At 40.5% G+C, this 16,854-nt stretch overlaps 1 protein-coding gene and 1 pseudogene across 1 annotated transcript; one reads left to right on the forward strand and one right to left on the reverse strand.

The window, feature by feature from the left end:
* Positions 1–778: 778 nt before the first annotated feature.
* On the reverse strand, positions 779–9,459 carry LOC143537346 (disease resistance protein RPM1-like). The gene is made up of 2 exons (XM_077031138.1): positions 9,101–9,459; positions 779–3,771 (listed from the first exon to the last, which is right to left on the reverse strand). The coding sequence occupies exons 1-2, from the start codon at positions 9,392–9,394 to the stop codon at positions 1,324–1,326; spliced, it is 2,742 nt and encodes a 913-aa protein (XP_076887253.1). The 5' UTR covers positions 9,395–9,459; the 3' UTR covers positions 779–1,323.
* On the forward strand, positions 6,096–16,504 carry LOC143537356 (uncharacterized; annotated as a pseudogene).
* The last annotated feature ends 350 nt before the right edge of the window (positions 16,505–16,854 follow it).

Consider the following 16,854-nt stretch of genomic DNA (forward strand, 5'->3'; position numbering starts at 1 on the left):
CGTAATTCCACCAGTAGCCCAAGTTATTCCATTTTTTAAGTGTGGGCCCTTGCTGCCTTATTCTCTCCTATCAACCAGGTCCACCGTCCATATAAGAGTACGCTAACTCTTAGATAAGCTCCTCATCACTCAGTCAAAAAATATGCCCTATGCCGATTAACTTCCACTTTAGCGTCCTTGATTTAGGAACAAATCAATTTGCATTTCCCTTTAAATTAGTCATGCAATTAGTCTTGGCCCATGGTCATAGGTCTTGGCCCATGGTCGATCAAATGCCTCTTTGTTTGTATGATGATCCGATATTATCTTGCTCTTCGACACCATTCTTGTAATCACACTTAAAACTACCAAACACAAAATGCAAGCATACACTTGATTGAAACCGAAAATATGGAATTGTTTGTGAAAACAAACGGTTCCGGTTGATCCTATTTAAACAAACTGAAACGGCACGATTGTTAAATATGCATCTTTTTGAGGATATCACTAACTACCAAGTAGTTATTAGTACGAAGCCATCATGACTTTGTGGCCTACAACCCAAACCAAAAATAAACAAGTAACATGTAACTGTCGGTAATCTACCAGTGAAATTCTGACGGATTGTCTCAACTGATATTTTTCATTGGTGATGGTCCCAGCTTTCAAGTACTCAAAACAGTTGGCCAATAATAAAAAAGCATATAACCGGTGATGTGTAAGTGATAAATAAATTTTGAAATAATGTTCTTCACATAAAATGTCACATAAATACTTTTCAAATCTTAAATTATTACAGTTAAGAAGCTGAGAAATTTCCAACTTGAGTCATCTAAGCATAAACAAATTGCAGTCAATAGTAAAGCTCACATCACGAGTACTATTAATCCATAATTTATATTGTAGTTGGTCAATGACTTTGTTCGGATAATACACCCTTCCCATCTAGTTAACATGAAAAATATTTATAGTAAACAAGAATATATACCTAGATATATACTGGGTGGGTTCATCAAAATATCATCTTTAACTAGAAAATCGCAAGAAACGCGTAACAGTTTGTACATTGTGCTGCTTAAAAATATAAAATATAGTACCAGAGGGAAAGAGATTACATCACAGTTAAAGCAATAAGTATAAATGAAGGTGTTAGTTTGTTGAATTTATATGATCGTTTTGGCATGCTACAACTAACGTAATATGTGTTTCTGCAACGCGGGCGAGGTCTTTATCTATTTGTATTTTATTGGTAACGGATTGGATTTCAATTTGGTTTAAGTTGGTAATACATCTAACATATCTAACATGTCTGGCCGCAACACGGATACGAATACTGGTTCACAACTAAAAAAGTGTTTCGATTACTTGTCCTTGGCCAGTTCGGTACAATATGCCGATTGTGTTTATGTGTTGAACATTTGTACGCTCATCACCTCGCAACTTTTCAACCAATTCTGCTGGCATTTCTTCCAAATGTAACTTCTGAAGACTTGTAAGATGTTGGATGCCTTGTAACGTTGAGCTCGTCTCTAGAAATCGTACTAGATTCAATTCTTTGATACTTGGCAACGTACCTTTCTCAAATCTCAAAGAAAAAAGCGCCGCAAGATCCATCAATAACATCTTGTTGAGCTTGTTAAAGCCACCTGCTCTGAAGTGCAAGAACCTTCGGTTGCAAGCGTTCTTGAGTTCTAAACATGCTAAAATGGGTAATTTCTGGATTGACGAAAGAATATCGATATCTTCTCCTAAATTTGAGCAACGCAAGTAAAGATGCGTTAAATTTGATAGAGACTCAAGCCACGGAGGCAGCTTACTCAACTTCCCAACTAGTGCCAGCTTCTGGAGATACAAAGGAGTGTGAGATAATGTTTCAAGCACAAGTTCTTCGCTTTCTGTACTTGCGGTGATGCTTAGACACCTAAGATGTCTCATCTCTTTGACTGAAGTGCACAGTTTCGGACCATCATTTGCTTTCAGTTTAGTTATATCCAATCTTTTAAGCTCGGTCAAGTTCCCAACTTTGTGGATTAGTTCTTCCTCGGCTTCAATCGATGCTAAAGTTTGTAAACTTTGTATTTGTGTGATTTGTGTAGGTACGCGGAAGCCAGAATGAATTGTGGAAGCTTTAGAGAGACCTAGAAGCAAGTGGCGTAGTCTTGGTATAACTAATATCCCGTTTGGTAACTTGGTTAGATGGGTGTTTCGGACATCAAGTGTTTGCAGATTTCTTAGCATTTGGATTGATTGTGGAAGCTCGCTGATGTTGGTTCCTTGTAGGTTCAAAAACCTCAAGTTAAATAAATCACCGACGGAATTTGGGATCGCTCCAACAGACACCGCCTCCAGATCTAGAACTTTTAAAAGCTTAAATCTAGACATGATCACATCTATGGTAAAAGAAGACTTTGTCTCTATTTGAAAGACAAAGAAAGCACGTAGATGACGTGACCACGACCATCGAACAGTTTCACCTCTGTTATAAACCGAGAGTCGTTGTAGTTTACCTTCAGTTATGGCCTCTTTGTCATCATATGTTGAGCAAAAGTTGGCTTTTCCAGATGTCGTCATTGCAAGTTCTCGCATCACATCGTGGACACGAAATGTTTTCAACCTGCCGAAGTCATTAGTTTTGGTGACTTGAATCATGCTTTGGAGACTAAGTTCCATAAGGTAGTTTTCCGCTACTTCCTCCATTGTCAGCCCTGCTTGTTTCGAGGTAAACCCCTCCGCAACCCATAGTCTTATAAGCTTTTTCTTCTTAATTGGATATCCATTATGAAAAACACAACAATACAAGAAACAATGTTTTAGGTGAGATGGAAGATCATTGTAACTCAATGACAATATCCCTTTAACACTCTCAAGGAGAGGATTGTTGCTCAACTCCCAGTTAAGACTATCATATATTTTCTTCCACTCCAACACGGTTTGGTTTCTCGGGCACAGAAGTCCTCCAATTGCCACTATGGCAAGTGGCAAACCTTCGCATTTCCTGGTAATCGCCTGAGCTAACTCTATTAGCTCTACCGGACAAAAATGACCCGGCTCACTCCAAAAAGCCTTTTTACAGAAGAGAGCCCATGAATCATCCTCTCCAAGAGGATCCAGGTGAAGAATATGCTTTCCACGTCCTACCGAGTTTGCTACGTTATCTTGTCTTGTTGTGAATATAACTCGACTTCCATGACCATTATCTCGAAATGCGCTTCTTATTCTACTCCATAGAAGTATATTCCAAACATCATCTAGAACAATAATATACCTTTTGTTACTCAGATAGGCGATAAGCATATCCCCTAAGTCCTTGTAAGTCTTCGATACCAAATCACTAGGAACCGATTTATTTTTTGCCCGATACAACTGCTTGATCATGGATCTTAACAACTCCTCAACCTCGTTAGTTTGAGAGACAGAAACCCACGCCCAACAATCAAAGTACTGTCGAATCATCTGGTCATTGTACACTTTAGTAACCAGGGTTGTCTTTCCTAACCCACCCATACCCACAACCGATATAACCATCGGTTTAGTATCACCATCCATCAACCACTTTAGGAGTTGGTCTTTGTTATCACCCATTCCCACTATTTCATCTTCATCAACGGACACGGACAGCTCTTCTTGACGCTGCCAACAGTGAACGGGATCATTTCTAACACCTCTGATTTCGTCTCGCATTTGAAGATCAAATGTGAATCTTTTTCTTCTTTCAAAAACCTCACCAATTTCTGCTTTAAGCTTTTGAAGCTTCAAAGACATTTTACGCCTTCGAGTCATGTGCATTGGAACCTTGATCATGTCTTGAACCAAATTCACAGCACCATCTGCCATTTTTGCAATCTAGAGGTGTATGCAAGATGCACTGATCATTCGTGCCGGCCTTGCGGGCGGATGTATGTATGTATGTATGTATGTGAAAACAAGAAATTACTTGGAAGCATAGAGGAAGCTCAAGGGAAAGAAGCAAACTGTGACATGGCTATGTCCTATCGCACCCCACTTGTAAAATGTTAGGTGAATCATTAGGCATAGCCATTATTATTATTATTATTATTATTATTATTATTATTATTATTATTAGCCATTTAATTTTGTCTTTAAAGAGGACCACCTTAAGTCCAATTGTCATTAACCATGCTAAGATTCAATAAGTAAAACATTTAGCATGTCTAATTATTGAATAGATAAACTCCGTTAGAAAGTTTTGTTGGTGTAATTTGTATTGTAAATATTGTAATTAGGTAGATATAAACCGTTATGTTGCGTCGTTTATGAAACGTCGTGACGGTAGGAACAGATTTCCGGCAGCCTATATAAATAGGGCCGGCCTCCATCATTTGTAATCATTCGTTTCAATACAAAATTAATAATACAATTTCATTCTTGTTTAAGAGTTGTTATTTGCATATTATTCGTTGTGTTAATCGACATGAGGCCTTCTCAATTACTGATGCAGCGTACTAATAGAGAACGAAGGCTAACTACGTTGATTCTGTGAATACTCGTGATGATCCTTTCCCAAACCCCCAAATTCGACCCAAAAGGCAATAATTTGAAAAGTCAAAGTATTTTTATTAAATTCTGATCAATGATCAGTCACAAAGTATGTTAACATATTAAATAAACATGCAAAATGGGCTTGGGCCGTCACAAACAACCACAGGCCCAACAACAACCCAAAAACTAAACGAAAAACACAAAAATGGCCCCAAAGTGTATCTAGAAGCCTTATTTCGACCGGTAGCATGCTTGAAACGGAGGTATGTAGCCCAAGTTATGTCCATTTTCGTGCAACACCACTGAAAGCGTGATCTTGGGCCTACAGAAACATCATGGTCTGATCTTCTACACTTGGGCCCACATCAATTACTAGCTTTTAAAGCAATAACTTGTAGTTTCAATAGTCTTTTCAGTTGGCCAATAATAAAAAAACATATAACCAGTGATGTGCAAGTGACAAAATAAATTTTGAAATGTTATTCACAGAAAATGTCACATATATACTTTTCAAATCATAAATTATTACAGTTAAGAAGCTGAGAAATTTCCAAGTTGAGTCACATCTAAACATAAACAAGTGCAGTCAATAGTAAAGCTCACATCATGAATATTATTAATCCATAATTTATATTGTAGTTGGTCAATGATTTTGTTCGGATAATATACCCTTCCCCACTAGTTAACATGAAAAAAATTATAATATACAATAATATATACTCGGCGGGTTCATTAAAATATCGTCTTTAACTAGAAAATCGCAAGAAAAGCATAACAGTTTATACATTGTACCTTAAAAGGTATATTAATTTTTATTAGGTTTTCTTAATCTCAACTATCGCTTTTTGGTTGCTATCGGTCTCAACTAACGAATTGGTTGCTGATGGTCCCAGCTTTTAACGTATTTGTTTCTAATTGTCTGAGACTAACAGAATCCTAACGTCGTTGGTTGCAGTTCGCCAGAAAATCGTTTTTGACCGGAAAACACACATTTTTCCGGAAAACTCAACATTTTTGTCCCAAACATCTTTGTAACTTTGTATCGGACCTTTAGAAACTTTTTTCTAGCAGAAGCTCTACTTATTGAGGTCGCTGGAACTCTATAACCATCGTCAGAATAGTTGGTGGTGCTCAAGTGGCGGTGGTTGGCTGGTGGTGCTCAAGTGGCGGTGGTTGGCTGGTGGTGGTGGTGTTCGGGTGGATTTTTTTTGAAAAAAAATATGTAACTTTTCGGACAAAAATGTTTTTCCGATGACCTGTGACTAACGGTGTTAGGATTCCGTTAGTCGCGGACCGTTGGGAACAAATACGTCAAAAGTTGGGACAGTCAGCAGCGAATTCGTTAGTTGGGACCGACATCGGCCAAAAGAAGATAGTTGGGACTAATAAAAACCAGTATACCCTCTTAAAAATACAAAAATGTATTACTAGAGGGAAAGTGATTACTTCATAGTTAAAACAATAAGTATAAGTGTTTATTCAGTTTTTCATAATAAAATATTTAGCTAAATTTGTTATCCGACGACCAGCAGAATATATATAATCAAACAAAGCATGATCAATGCCAAAATTCTATATATTGCATATTTTGTATTATATGCATTTGAGAGATCAACATGGAGAAAATGGAGACACTTCTTTATGAAGCATCACTAGAAGGAAACATAAACATCTTGCTAATGTTGCTTCAAGAAGATCCACTAATTCTTGATAGAGTTACCCTAGACCACCATGGCTACACGCCTCTTCACATTGCATCCATGCTTGGACATATTCATTTCGTCAAGGAGGTTATAACCTGAAAGCCACACCTCACTATGGAGCGCGATGCACAAAAACGTGTGCCTCTTCATATAGCATCAGCAAAAGGGTACATAGAAATAGTTAAAGTGTTGCAATTTGCCTTGCGTGTGATCTTGATGAGGGAAAACTTGTTCATATTGCGTCCGTTAAAGGACACCATGAAGTTGTGAAAGAGCTAGTGCAAGCTCAGCCTCTTGCGGCTAAAGTCATGGTGCAACATGATAATATATTGCATTTGTGTGTGAAGGAAGTATAACCAACTTGAGGTTTTGAAGGTTTTAGTAAAGACTGTGGATGATCATGAGTTTGTAAATATTAAAGATGCTGATGGTAATACTATGCTACACCTGGCTGTTGCTGACAAACAAGTTCAGGTGTGCATATATACTAAGATTTAATTTTCCATGTAAAGTTTTTTTGGATTAATGGGTGGTTTAGGATCCAACCGAATACTTCTAACATTTTCTTAAAATTTCTTGGACAAGCAGAGGCAGGGCGGGCCGGAGGAGGGGCAAGGACCATCTAGGGCCCGCTCTCCCTGCAATTTGTATTAATTATTTTTTATGAATACAATTTATGTTTTGTTTATATAATTTTTTTCATCAAATTATATTTTAGTGGCCTATTTTTTCTACTTGCTTTGGTCCTGTAGAGGTAGAGTACTAAACCCACCATTCAGTAAACAACAACACCCAATGAAGGGATAAAATCATGCGCTGGGCGGAACACTTGGCGCCCTAAACATAGCCTAACAGAAGCAGACAAACTGTGCGCCAAGCAGTCTACATGGTGCCAAGGTCATAGCCTAATATAATAAACATTCCCTGACACCTAGGGAATTGTAGCGCAAAGAATTCCACCAGCATGGGACAAAAAGGAAGAATTAACATAAGGAATACCACCCAACCAATGGGGATTGGACAACGCATAAATGACGGTACGAAATAGTATAACACGTCCAGTCAAAAGGCCATGATGTCCACCAACTTCCACCAACCTCCATGACTGCACGGGTGGAGAATATAATTGGTGGAAAGCCTGACAAGATAGTTGACCATACTCTCCCTCTCCTCCGACTATAAATACCAATACATTTCGAAACGGTAAAGCATTCACAATCGAATATTACAACACTCTCAATACATTCTTTTTGTACGATCAAGTACTGATTATCACGCCGAATGGTGGTTATGAGAGAATCCCCCCATTCCTCGTAACGAGCTCATGGTGTTCTGTTTTGCAGGGAATTACTCACCTGCGCCAAGAAGGTTTTATAACCCATCGTGGGGAATACTTAACCATTACCCTTAGACTAACTTGTTAGACCTAAGGGGAGGATTTGTGTTTCTTCATTGGCACCATTCGTGCATATCGCTAGAACAGTTACTTAAAACTTACTCCATTCTTGATTCAGATGAGTGGTAAAACCCCATCAAAGGAGGTTGGCCAACAGTCAAAGACCAACCAAGCAGGAAACATAGAAGTCTTTGATGTAGTAGGCAGTGGCGATGGCATCGCTAATGCGTCCACCCTTCGCGCTACCATTACAGAAAAGGCAAAAACGAAGTCACGTTCACAAGTGACCATGCAACCACAAATAATGGCCTGGTTGGAAGCTAAACAGAAAAAACTCAAGGACAAGTTCCAAGAGAAACTAGCGGCAGTTGTTCTGCCAAGAACATTGTTCGACGCTAAAGCCAGCAGCAATGGCGAAGAAGACGAAGAAGAGTACGAAGAGGAGTCAAATCCGGTTCGTACAAAAACACCAACCAGCAAAGCGCCAATCATTCGGCAGAACAGGAAGGCAGAAAAATCACACCGGTCGCGTCTAGAAGGTGATTCGCGGCTAGATGACCCCGACTACAAAGCAAGTTGGAGGGGCCTAGACGCTGCCACCAGGAAATTGATAAAATATCACCCAGACGCAAATGAAGACTTTTCCAAACCCTATCGACCAACAACCTCGGCGGGAAAGTCAAAATTCGTAAAAAAGATCGCTGAAGCAGAACTGCCAGCAAACCCAAAGATTCCGCCAACAGTAGGCCAGTATGACGGTCTGTCATATTCGGATGATCATTTGCAAACTTACATCACCACCGGGTTAGTGTCAGGGTGGATCATGCCGTTATGGTGCCATATTTTTACGTTGACATTAGTCAGAGCGGCGAGGGCCTGGTTCGAAAGGTTACCAGAAGGCCAAATTACAAGCTGGGAGGACTTATCAAATAAGTTCATCCAGCAATTTAGCCAACAGCGGCGTCACATCAGTGACCCAGCAGACATCCTTAATGTGACCAGAAGAGATAGCGAAACGTTGGAATATTTTATTACCAGGTTCAACCAGGAGGGTTTGAACATTGGTAGCGTGAGCGAAGAACTCTTGCGCGTAGCCTTCCGCCAAAATGTAAGATGTGACGATTTAATTCGAAACCTTACAGGCAGAGATGGTATGCCGCATCGTTGGGATGATGTCATGACCGCAGCCAAGAGATATGCGCGAGCAAAGAAGACTTTGGGAAAAGAGTTGATGAGAAACGAAGCAAGAAATGATAACAACAGAGCTCGCCAAGGTAAAAAAGATATCTTCCGTATGGTCAAGACTAAACAACTAAAGTCAGCAAAGGAGGCCACATCGTACGAGCCCTTCAAAAACAGGCAGAAAGGCCAGACGCATGCGTCCAACAGATGGACCCCGCTGACCAAAAGTTTAGCCCAAATTATGTATACGGAAGGTATCCAACTCAAGAAGTAGGCTCCAATCAAACAGGGGCCAAACACGGACATGAAAAGTTATTGTCACTATCATGTGCATTGGAACCTTGATCATGTCTTGAACCAAATTCTTTCTTTCCGCTTCCATATATTTGTAATAAGCGTACTCATCTAACACGCCTTCTATTTTGTTCACCACTTCACTCACTTGTCTTACCCATGTTTCCACCAATGGACTCTTAAAGCTTTTTATCTCTGCATCCCTCATGCAGCATTTCATGATGTTAAGATCCTGATGTATAGCTTCAACGTCGCTTTGTGAATCTCCAAGTAATGATGCTTCTTGCCTTAGAATCATTGTCACCTTTTCCGGTAAGAAATTCACAGCACCATCTGCCATTTTTGCAATCTAGAGGTGTATGCAAGATGCACTGATCATTCGTGCCGGCCTTGCGGGCGGATGTATGTATGTATGTATGTGAAAACAAGAAATTACTTGGAAGCCTAGAGGAAGCTCAAGGGAAAGAAGCAAACTGTGACATGGCTATGTCCTATCGCACCCCACTTGTAAAATGTTAGGTGAATCATTAGGCATAGCCATTATTATTATTATTATTAGTATTATTAGCCATTTAATTTTGTCTTTAAAGAGGACCACCTTAAGTCCAATTGTCATTAACCATGCTGAGATTCAATAAGTAAAACATTTAGTATGTCTAATTATAAAATAGATAAACTCTATTAGAAAGTTTCGTTAGTGTAATTTGTAGATAGTTTGTGTCAATATCGTAATTAGTTAGAAATAAACCGTCTATGTTGCGTCATTTGTGAAACATCGTAACGGTAGGAACAGATTTCCGGCAGCCTATAAATACGGACAGCCACCATCATTTGTAATCATCTGTTTCAATACAAAAATAATAATACAATCTCGTTCTTGTTTAATAGTTGTTACTTACATATTATTCGTTGTGTTAATCGACCTGAGGCCTTCAATTACTAATGCAGGGTACTAATAGAGAACGAAGGCTAATCCCGTTGATTCTACGAATACCCGTAATGATCCTTCCCCAAACCCCCAAATTCGACCCAAAAGACAAGAATTTGAAAAGCCAAAGTATAATTATTATATTCTGATCAATGATCAGTCACAAAGTGTGTTAGCATATTAAAAAAGCATCCAAAATGGGCTTGGGACGACACAAACAACCACATGCCCAACAACAGCCCAAAAGAAAACCCAAAAACTAGACGAAAAAAGTGGCCCAAAAGTGTATCTAGAAGCATTATTTTGACTAGTAGCACGCTTGAAACGGAGGTCCGTAGCCCAATTTATGCTCATTTTCGTGCAGCACCGCTGGAAGCGCGATCTCGAACCTCTAGAAACATCATCTTCTACACTTGGGCCCACATCAATTACTAGCTTTTAAAGCAATAACTTGTAGTTTCAATAGTCTTGTCACTTGGACAATAATTAAAAAAACATATAATTGGTGATGTGTAAGTGACCGAATAAATTTTGAAAAGTTCTTCACAAAAAATGATACATATATACTTTTCAAATCTTAAATAATTACAGTTAAGAGGCTGAGAATTTTCCAAGTTGAGTCATCTAAGCACAAACAAAGTGCGGTCAATAGTAAAGCTCAGATCATGAATATTATTAATCCATAATTTATATTGTAGCTAGTTAATGATTTTGTTCGGATAATATGTCCTTCCCCACTAGTTAACATGAAAAAAATTATAGTAGACAATAATATATACTCGGCGGGTTCATTAAAATATCATCTTTAACTAGAAAATCGCAAGAAACGCATAACAGTTTGTACATTGTACCGCTTAAATATATAAAAATATAGTACTAGAGGGAAAGAGATTATGTCACAAGTTAAGCAATAAGTATAAGTGTTTATACATTTTTTCACAATATATATATAGGATTTGAATCAAATACAAATGAAATTAGCGTGCTAAACATGAGAATCAAGAAGAGTAATTATATATACAAGTAGAGTAATTATGTAATTACATCATAGAGTAATTATCATTATTCTACTTGCATATATTATTATTCTACTTTTTTTTATTCAAGCAAGCTACGAGCCCGCTAACTATTTTAACGGAACCAGTTTCTTTATTTATTAACATTTAACACAAACCAAACTACATCTGGATAATGGGTAAGCGAGCAACAAGTTGCGCCGCTATCCCCTTTTGGATTGCAAAGCCTATTCTACTAAATATGAATCCTTGGGTCCACGGGCTTTGCGAGTCATTGTGGACCACCTTCTGCACCCGCTCCAAATAGCGAACCGCCTCGGGAGCTATGGATCCAAATGTGTCGAAGGCAAATGGAATGAACACGTGTTGATATTCCAAACACGTTGCCTCATGCTTAGCAACCTTACTAGATTCCGCCCTCAAAACCGTCTGTCTTGGAACGAAACCACTGTCTCTCAACCCCACCAATGGGACACACAGTGAGGTCGACACACCCCTGCCCAGCCAAACACAAGAACGTCCGCAGGACGCAGTGTAGATCTTCCCTCTCTCAGAGCAGTCAGAACAGACGCCTCTTTTTTGGCTGAGATCCCGGCACGCCTAAGCACATCCCATAAGACATCTCTAACCCAGTCGTGACGATACTTGAACCCCATCAATTCCTTACAGTAGAGGGCATGCTCACCAAATTTATCCAAACATGCTTTTTTACAAATGGGCCATGATTTGTTTGAAGGGAAAATAGGAATCATGAGCCGGTATTTAAGGATGGCTCTGTATTCAACTGCCGACATCCGTTGCCCAAGACCTTCAATGGGCACAACAGTAAAAAAAATCTTGAGCATGAGCCCCCTTAAGACAAGCAAAAACTGCCTTTTGTCTCGGAGTCATATCGAATCGCTCCTCCAAATCATGTACGTGTTTACCATAAAGAGCACTCGCCAAGGTTTGTTGAGGTTTCTTGGGGACGGTCTCCTTATCAGTAAAACCGCCTAGATCAAGGTCCGGAAGAGTTGTTCCAATATTATCAAATGCAAGGGAGTAGTTAGAATCTACCACATAACACCAGCGCTTCGCAAGATATGGTCCTGCAATTTCCACGACTGGGCCCTGGAAGCCACAAAGGCATATGCAGAGACATCCTTAACCAAGAAAATTCCTAAGCCTCCACAACGCATAGGGAAGGAAGCCTGAGGTCCCCAAAAAACGGTCATCCACACACAACAATATCTTCAATCCCCCCCCCCCCCCGCCCAGGCCCGCATCAAAGATGGCCACGGCCTCTTTGACATGTTCAGGTTTAATAGTTCGGAGCCCAAACACTAACTTAGCAACCCCCATGCACAAAAGGAGCTCACTTTGGGGGTCCCTAAGGTCCGGCAAGCGTTTCATAAGTTCAACCGCCCTCAAAGATCTTTTATTTTCTAAACACCGAATAAACCCTACATCCCGACTAACCGCTCCCCAAGGAGTTTAACTCCCCTCACAGGCCTGCTAATCTCGCTAGGGGATAAACCCGGCACATTCTTCGGACCATTGCATGATGGCCAAAAAATCTTCATTTTCTGAATATTAAGCCTAAGCCCCAGAGACACCCCCTCTGAGTGAATAATTCCCAACGCCCTAGCAACCTTCTCAGCCTTACTAATGATAGTGCCATCGTCTAAATACCAAGCATGGAAGGGCAAGGAACACTGAACACTAAGGATGAGCGGATGGAGGACCAGCGCAAAAAGAAGAGGCCAAGGGGGTCCCCTTGCTGCACCCCAGTAAAAGCCCCAATATGAGTATCCCCCACATATAACCTGGCGGGCTGGGCATATAAAAACTGGACCCATGGGAAGATGGATGGACATCTGCAGCTAACTTCCCTGAGAAGGGTCGTCCGGTCCACCTCATTGAAGGCTTTAGAAAAATCAACAGTGAGCATAGCCAGGGACCCGTCAGAATGGAACGCGCTCAGAAATCTGTTAGCACTATGCAGTACCGCTTCCGCCCCATTAAGGATCCCAACCCCGAATTGAAAATCCCCTAGATAAGCAGCCACATCTTTCCCCACTTTACGCATAGCGACTTTCGACACCAATCTTCTCCAAATGCCCCCAACCGCGATGGGTCTAATTCCATTGTTAGGCTTCAACAGGGGGTCAACGGTGTCGAAGCAATTAACTCCGCTAAGACAAAGCCTCCCAAGTCACAAGTTGACAACATCGGTGGTGGCCTTTAGGAGCCCGGAAGCGGTTGGAGACCCCTGGCCACAGAAAGCGTCTAAAATATGTTGGACCCGCAAACCATCCCTCCCACAAGATGTACCGTTCGGGAAGGTTTTAATACATTCCAACATACACACTCACCATCTACCTGGCTGGTTCCGATGGCACGGCGGAGGGCAAGGTCGGGGGTCCACCACATATCAAGGCTCTCAAGGTATCCCCCAGCAGGCGCGACCCCGGATGAACACAGGTTTTTGACTGCCGCTGTGTAATGGTCATCCGCTACCTTCCGGAGGCACTGCTTAATATTGCCCACTCCCTCCTCTTTAACTTGGCCATCCCACATCACAGAGAGTTCAAGGAGGGGTAGCACCAACCCTTCTAAACATGCCCCTTCTTTCCAAACAGCCAAAGCCCGCATAATGGATTTGCATTGAAGCGATTTCCTGTTACCCGACCTTCGTTCCTGCCTAGTAGCCGGTTTGAAAATACGTAACGTGCAGCGAGGCAACAACAAAAGTTTAACCTGAGCCTCAATAGACCCGAGGGCATCCACCACTTTACGGAGCCCCCCTGACAAGGCCTGGGCGAAAGCCATGTGGCACGCGGGCGGGATACTCTTGACTGTAGCAATAGGAAGGGCGAGGATGCGCTCAAGGAGAGCGACACCTACCACAATCGTCCTAGACGGACCACTCCCAAGTTCCTCCTGCGGATCACGGGGTTGAGGGATCCCCACAATAAAATCAAAGTCGCCTCCTGCACGTGAGGTGCATTTAGCCACTTATTTTCCGTGTCGACAAGACCTATTCAAGACACTCAGAGCCATGCACTCCCACATAGCCAATTATTAAGAAATCTCCAGGTTTCGACAACGTCATTGTAGAGTTCCAAGTCCGAAGCAAGACGCTCATTTAACTGATCTCTTCTTTCCTTTTCATTGAAATGATCCCGCTGGAAATGCATGAGTAACCTAGAGTACCCCTTGTATCCTGACATACCATCTTTGCAAAAATGAAAACTTTTAAAGGGGCAACGCCAAATCCTCGTGGCTGAGCTAGGACCAGGCTCCCACCACATGCCCTCATAAATCACTTAAGAAATTAAAAACCTTTTTGCTCTACTTGATTCTCGCGTTTAGCACGTAATTTCATTTGTGTTTGATCCAAACCCTGTGTGTGTGTGTGTGTAGGGGAGGGATATTTTGAGAACCTATATGAGTTGTAAGAACTTTAAAAAATCAATATGGATCACAAATTTAATTAAATGAGTATGAAATATGTGGCTGAAAATAAATCTGATTAAAAATTAATCATGAGAGAGAACAAGTATTTTTGATGATTACACAAGTTTAATTGTTAGTTACACATGTGTAATAAGTCGATTCGATTTGTAAAATAATACTGTAAATTTTTTTACGTTACTTACACTTACGTATTACATATGTGTAAAAACAAATTCAAGAAAAAAAAATTGTTACGTTTAGTTCTTTCGAGTTCTTAAAACTCAAAGTGGTTCTTAAAAGAAATCAAACCTATATATATATATATATATATATATATATATATATATAACTAAATTCGTTATCTGACGACCAGCAGAATATATATAAATTAAACAAAGCATGATCAATGCCAAACTTCTATATATTACATATTTTGTGTTATGTGCATTTGAGAGATCAACATAGAGAGAATGGAGAAACTTCTTTATGAAGCATCACTAGAAGGAAACATAAACATATTGCTAATATTGCTTCAAGAAGATCCACTAATTCTTGATAGAGTTACCCTAGACCGCCACGGCGACACGCCTCTTCACATTGCATCCATGCTTGGACATATTCATTTTGTCAAGGAGGTTATAACCCGAAAGCCACATCTGGCTATGGAACGCGATGCACAAAAGCGTGTCCCTCTTCATATAGCATCAGCAAAAGGTTACACAGAAATAGTTAAAGTGTTGCTATCGGCTAACGTTGAGGCTTTCCTTGCGTGTGATCTTGATGGGGGAACCTGTTCATATCGCAGCCGGAGGAGGGGCAAGGACCGCCTAGGGCCCGCTCTCCCAGTAATATGTTTTAATTATTTTTTTTGAATATATTTTATGTTTTGTTTATAATTTTTTCATAAAATTATATTTTAGTGGCCTATTTTTTTTACTCGCTTCGGTCCCTTGGATTTTTGATGATACATTCTCTGAGACGCCCCTGCAAGTAGGCCAATTTTCTATCGTTGTAAGTGAACTCATACAAGCTATGACAATGTTTTTGGAGTTTGTTGGTGTCTCTAAACTCGAGTTCGCTTGACACACAAGTGAACATGCTAGGTTTGCTTTCAGGGGTAGCAAGCGGGCTACGATTTCAAAAACTTTAAAAGAAAAAGTCGTAAATTTACTTGGCCGAATTTAAGCCATCGACTAATCCTTTTGAACATTTGTTATAGACCATAAACTTCTTGCTACGCAACACAGCAATTGAAGTAAACGCGACAAACACGAATGGCGAAACTTCAATGGATATATTAGCCCAAGTTCACAGAGATTTAAAATATCAACAAATCATGCAGTCGTTAACACGAGCAGGAGCGGTTGAGACAAATATACAAGGTTCTTTTAGCCAAATCCCAAAAGCTTCAAGAACCAAAACGGGTTCATACCGATTAGTGCATCTTAAAAACTCACCACCTCTTCATTTAAGAGAAGAGTTAACAGAAAGCGAAGACTGGCTGAACAGGAAGCGAAGTTCCTTGATGGTTGTCGCATCATTGATCGCAACCATGGCTTTTCAAGCCGGCACTAATCCTCCAAGTGGTGTTTGGCAAGACAACTCAATCGCAAAGGCTGGATCCGCTGTCATGGTATACAATCATCCGAGGTTATACCATATATTTCTAGTTTGCAACACGGTTGGCTTTGTTTCGACACTTAGCATCATCTTGTTGCTTATTAGTGGATTACCATTTTTGAAGCATAAGGTTTTCTTGTGGGTTTTAATGGTTATTATGTGGATCGCGACAACGTCTATGTCTCTCACTTACTTGGTTAGTATATGGGTCTTAACACCAACACCCCAGTCAGAGTCATTCAAGCATGTTGCAGAAGGTATTGTGGGCGTATGGATTGCGTTGATGACTCTTCTGGTTGTCGGACACACCATTCGGTTGATTGTGGTGACTCTTAGAAAGTTTGAAAGGCTAGTATTGCCTGGAAAGAGGACCATCTTAAGTCCAATCGTCACGAACCACACTGAGGTTCATTAAGTAAATCATATAGTATGTCTGATATGTGTTTACACATTCTATGTATGTATGTATGTATGTATAGAGGGCATGATTCAAATAAAAATCAAGAGTGAACTGCGGTTTTCGTCTCTGTGGTTTGACCAAATCTGTGATTTTAGCCAAATAGTTTCAAATTTGTGATTTCGTTCCTGTGGTTTCATTTCACTTACAATTAAACCCGACACCCGCTAACCCGGCCAAGTCTGATCGTTAAACCCATCAACGTGCCCCTCTCCTGAGGGGCAGTTTTGTCCTTTTTCTCCCTAAATACACCCCAACCCTTATTCGCAAGCCCCCTCACGGGAGGGGCTAGGGTGTATTTGGGATAAAAAGGACAAACTTGCCCCTCAGGTGAGGAGCAC

The sequence above is a fragment of the Bidens hawaiensis genome, unplaced genomic scaffold (assembly GCF_021521415.1).
Source record: "Bidens hawaiensis isolate Kalapana, Puna unplaced genomic scaffold, B.hawaiensis_p1.1 tig00000780_1, whole genome shotgun sequence".
Taxonomy (NCBI): domain Eukaryota; kingdom Viridiplantae; phylum Streptophyta; class Magnoliopsida; order Asterales; family Asteraceae; genus Bidens; species Bidens hawaiensis.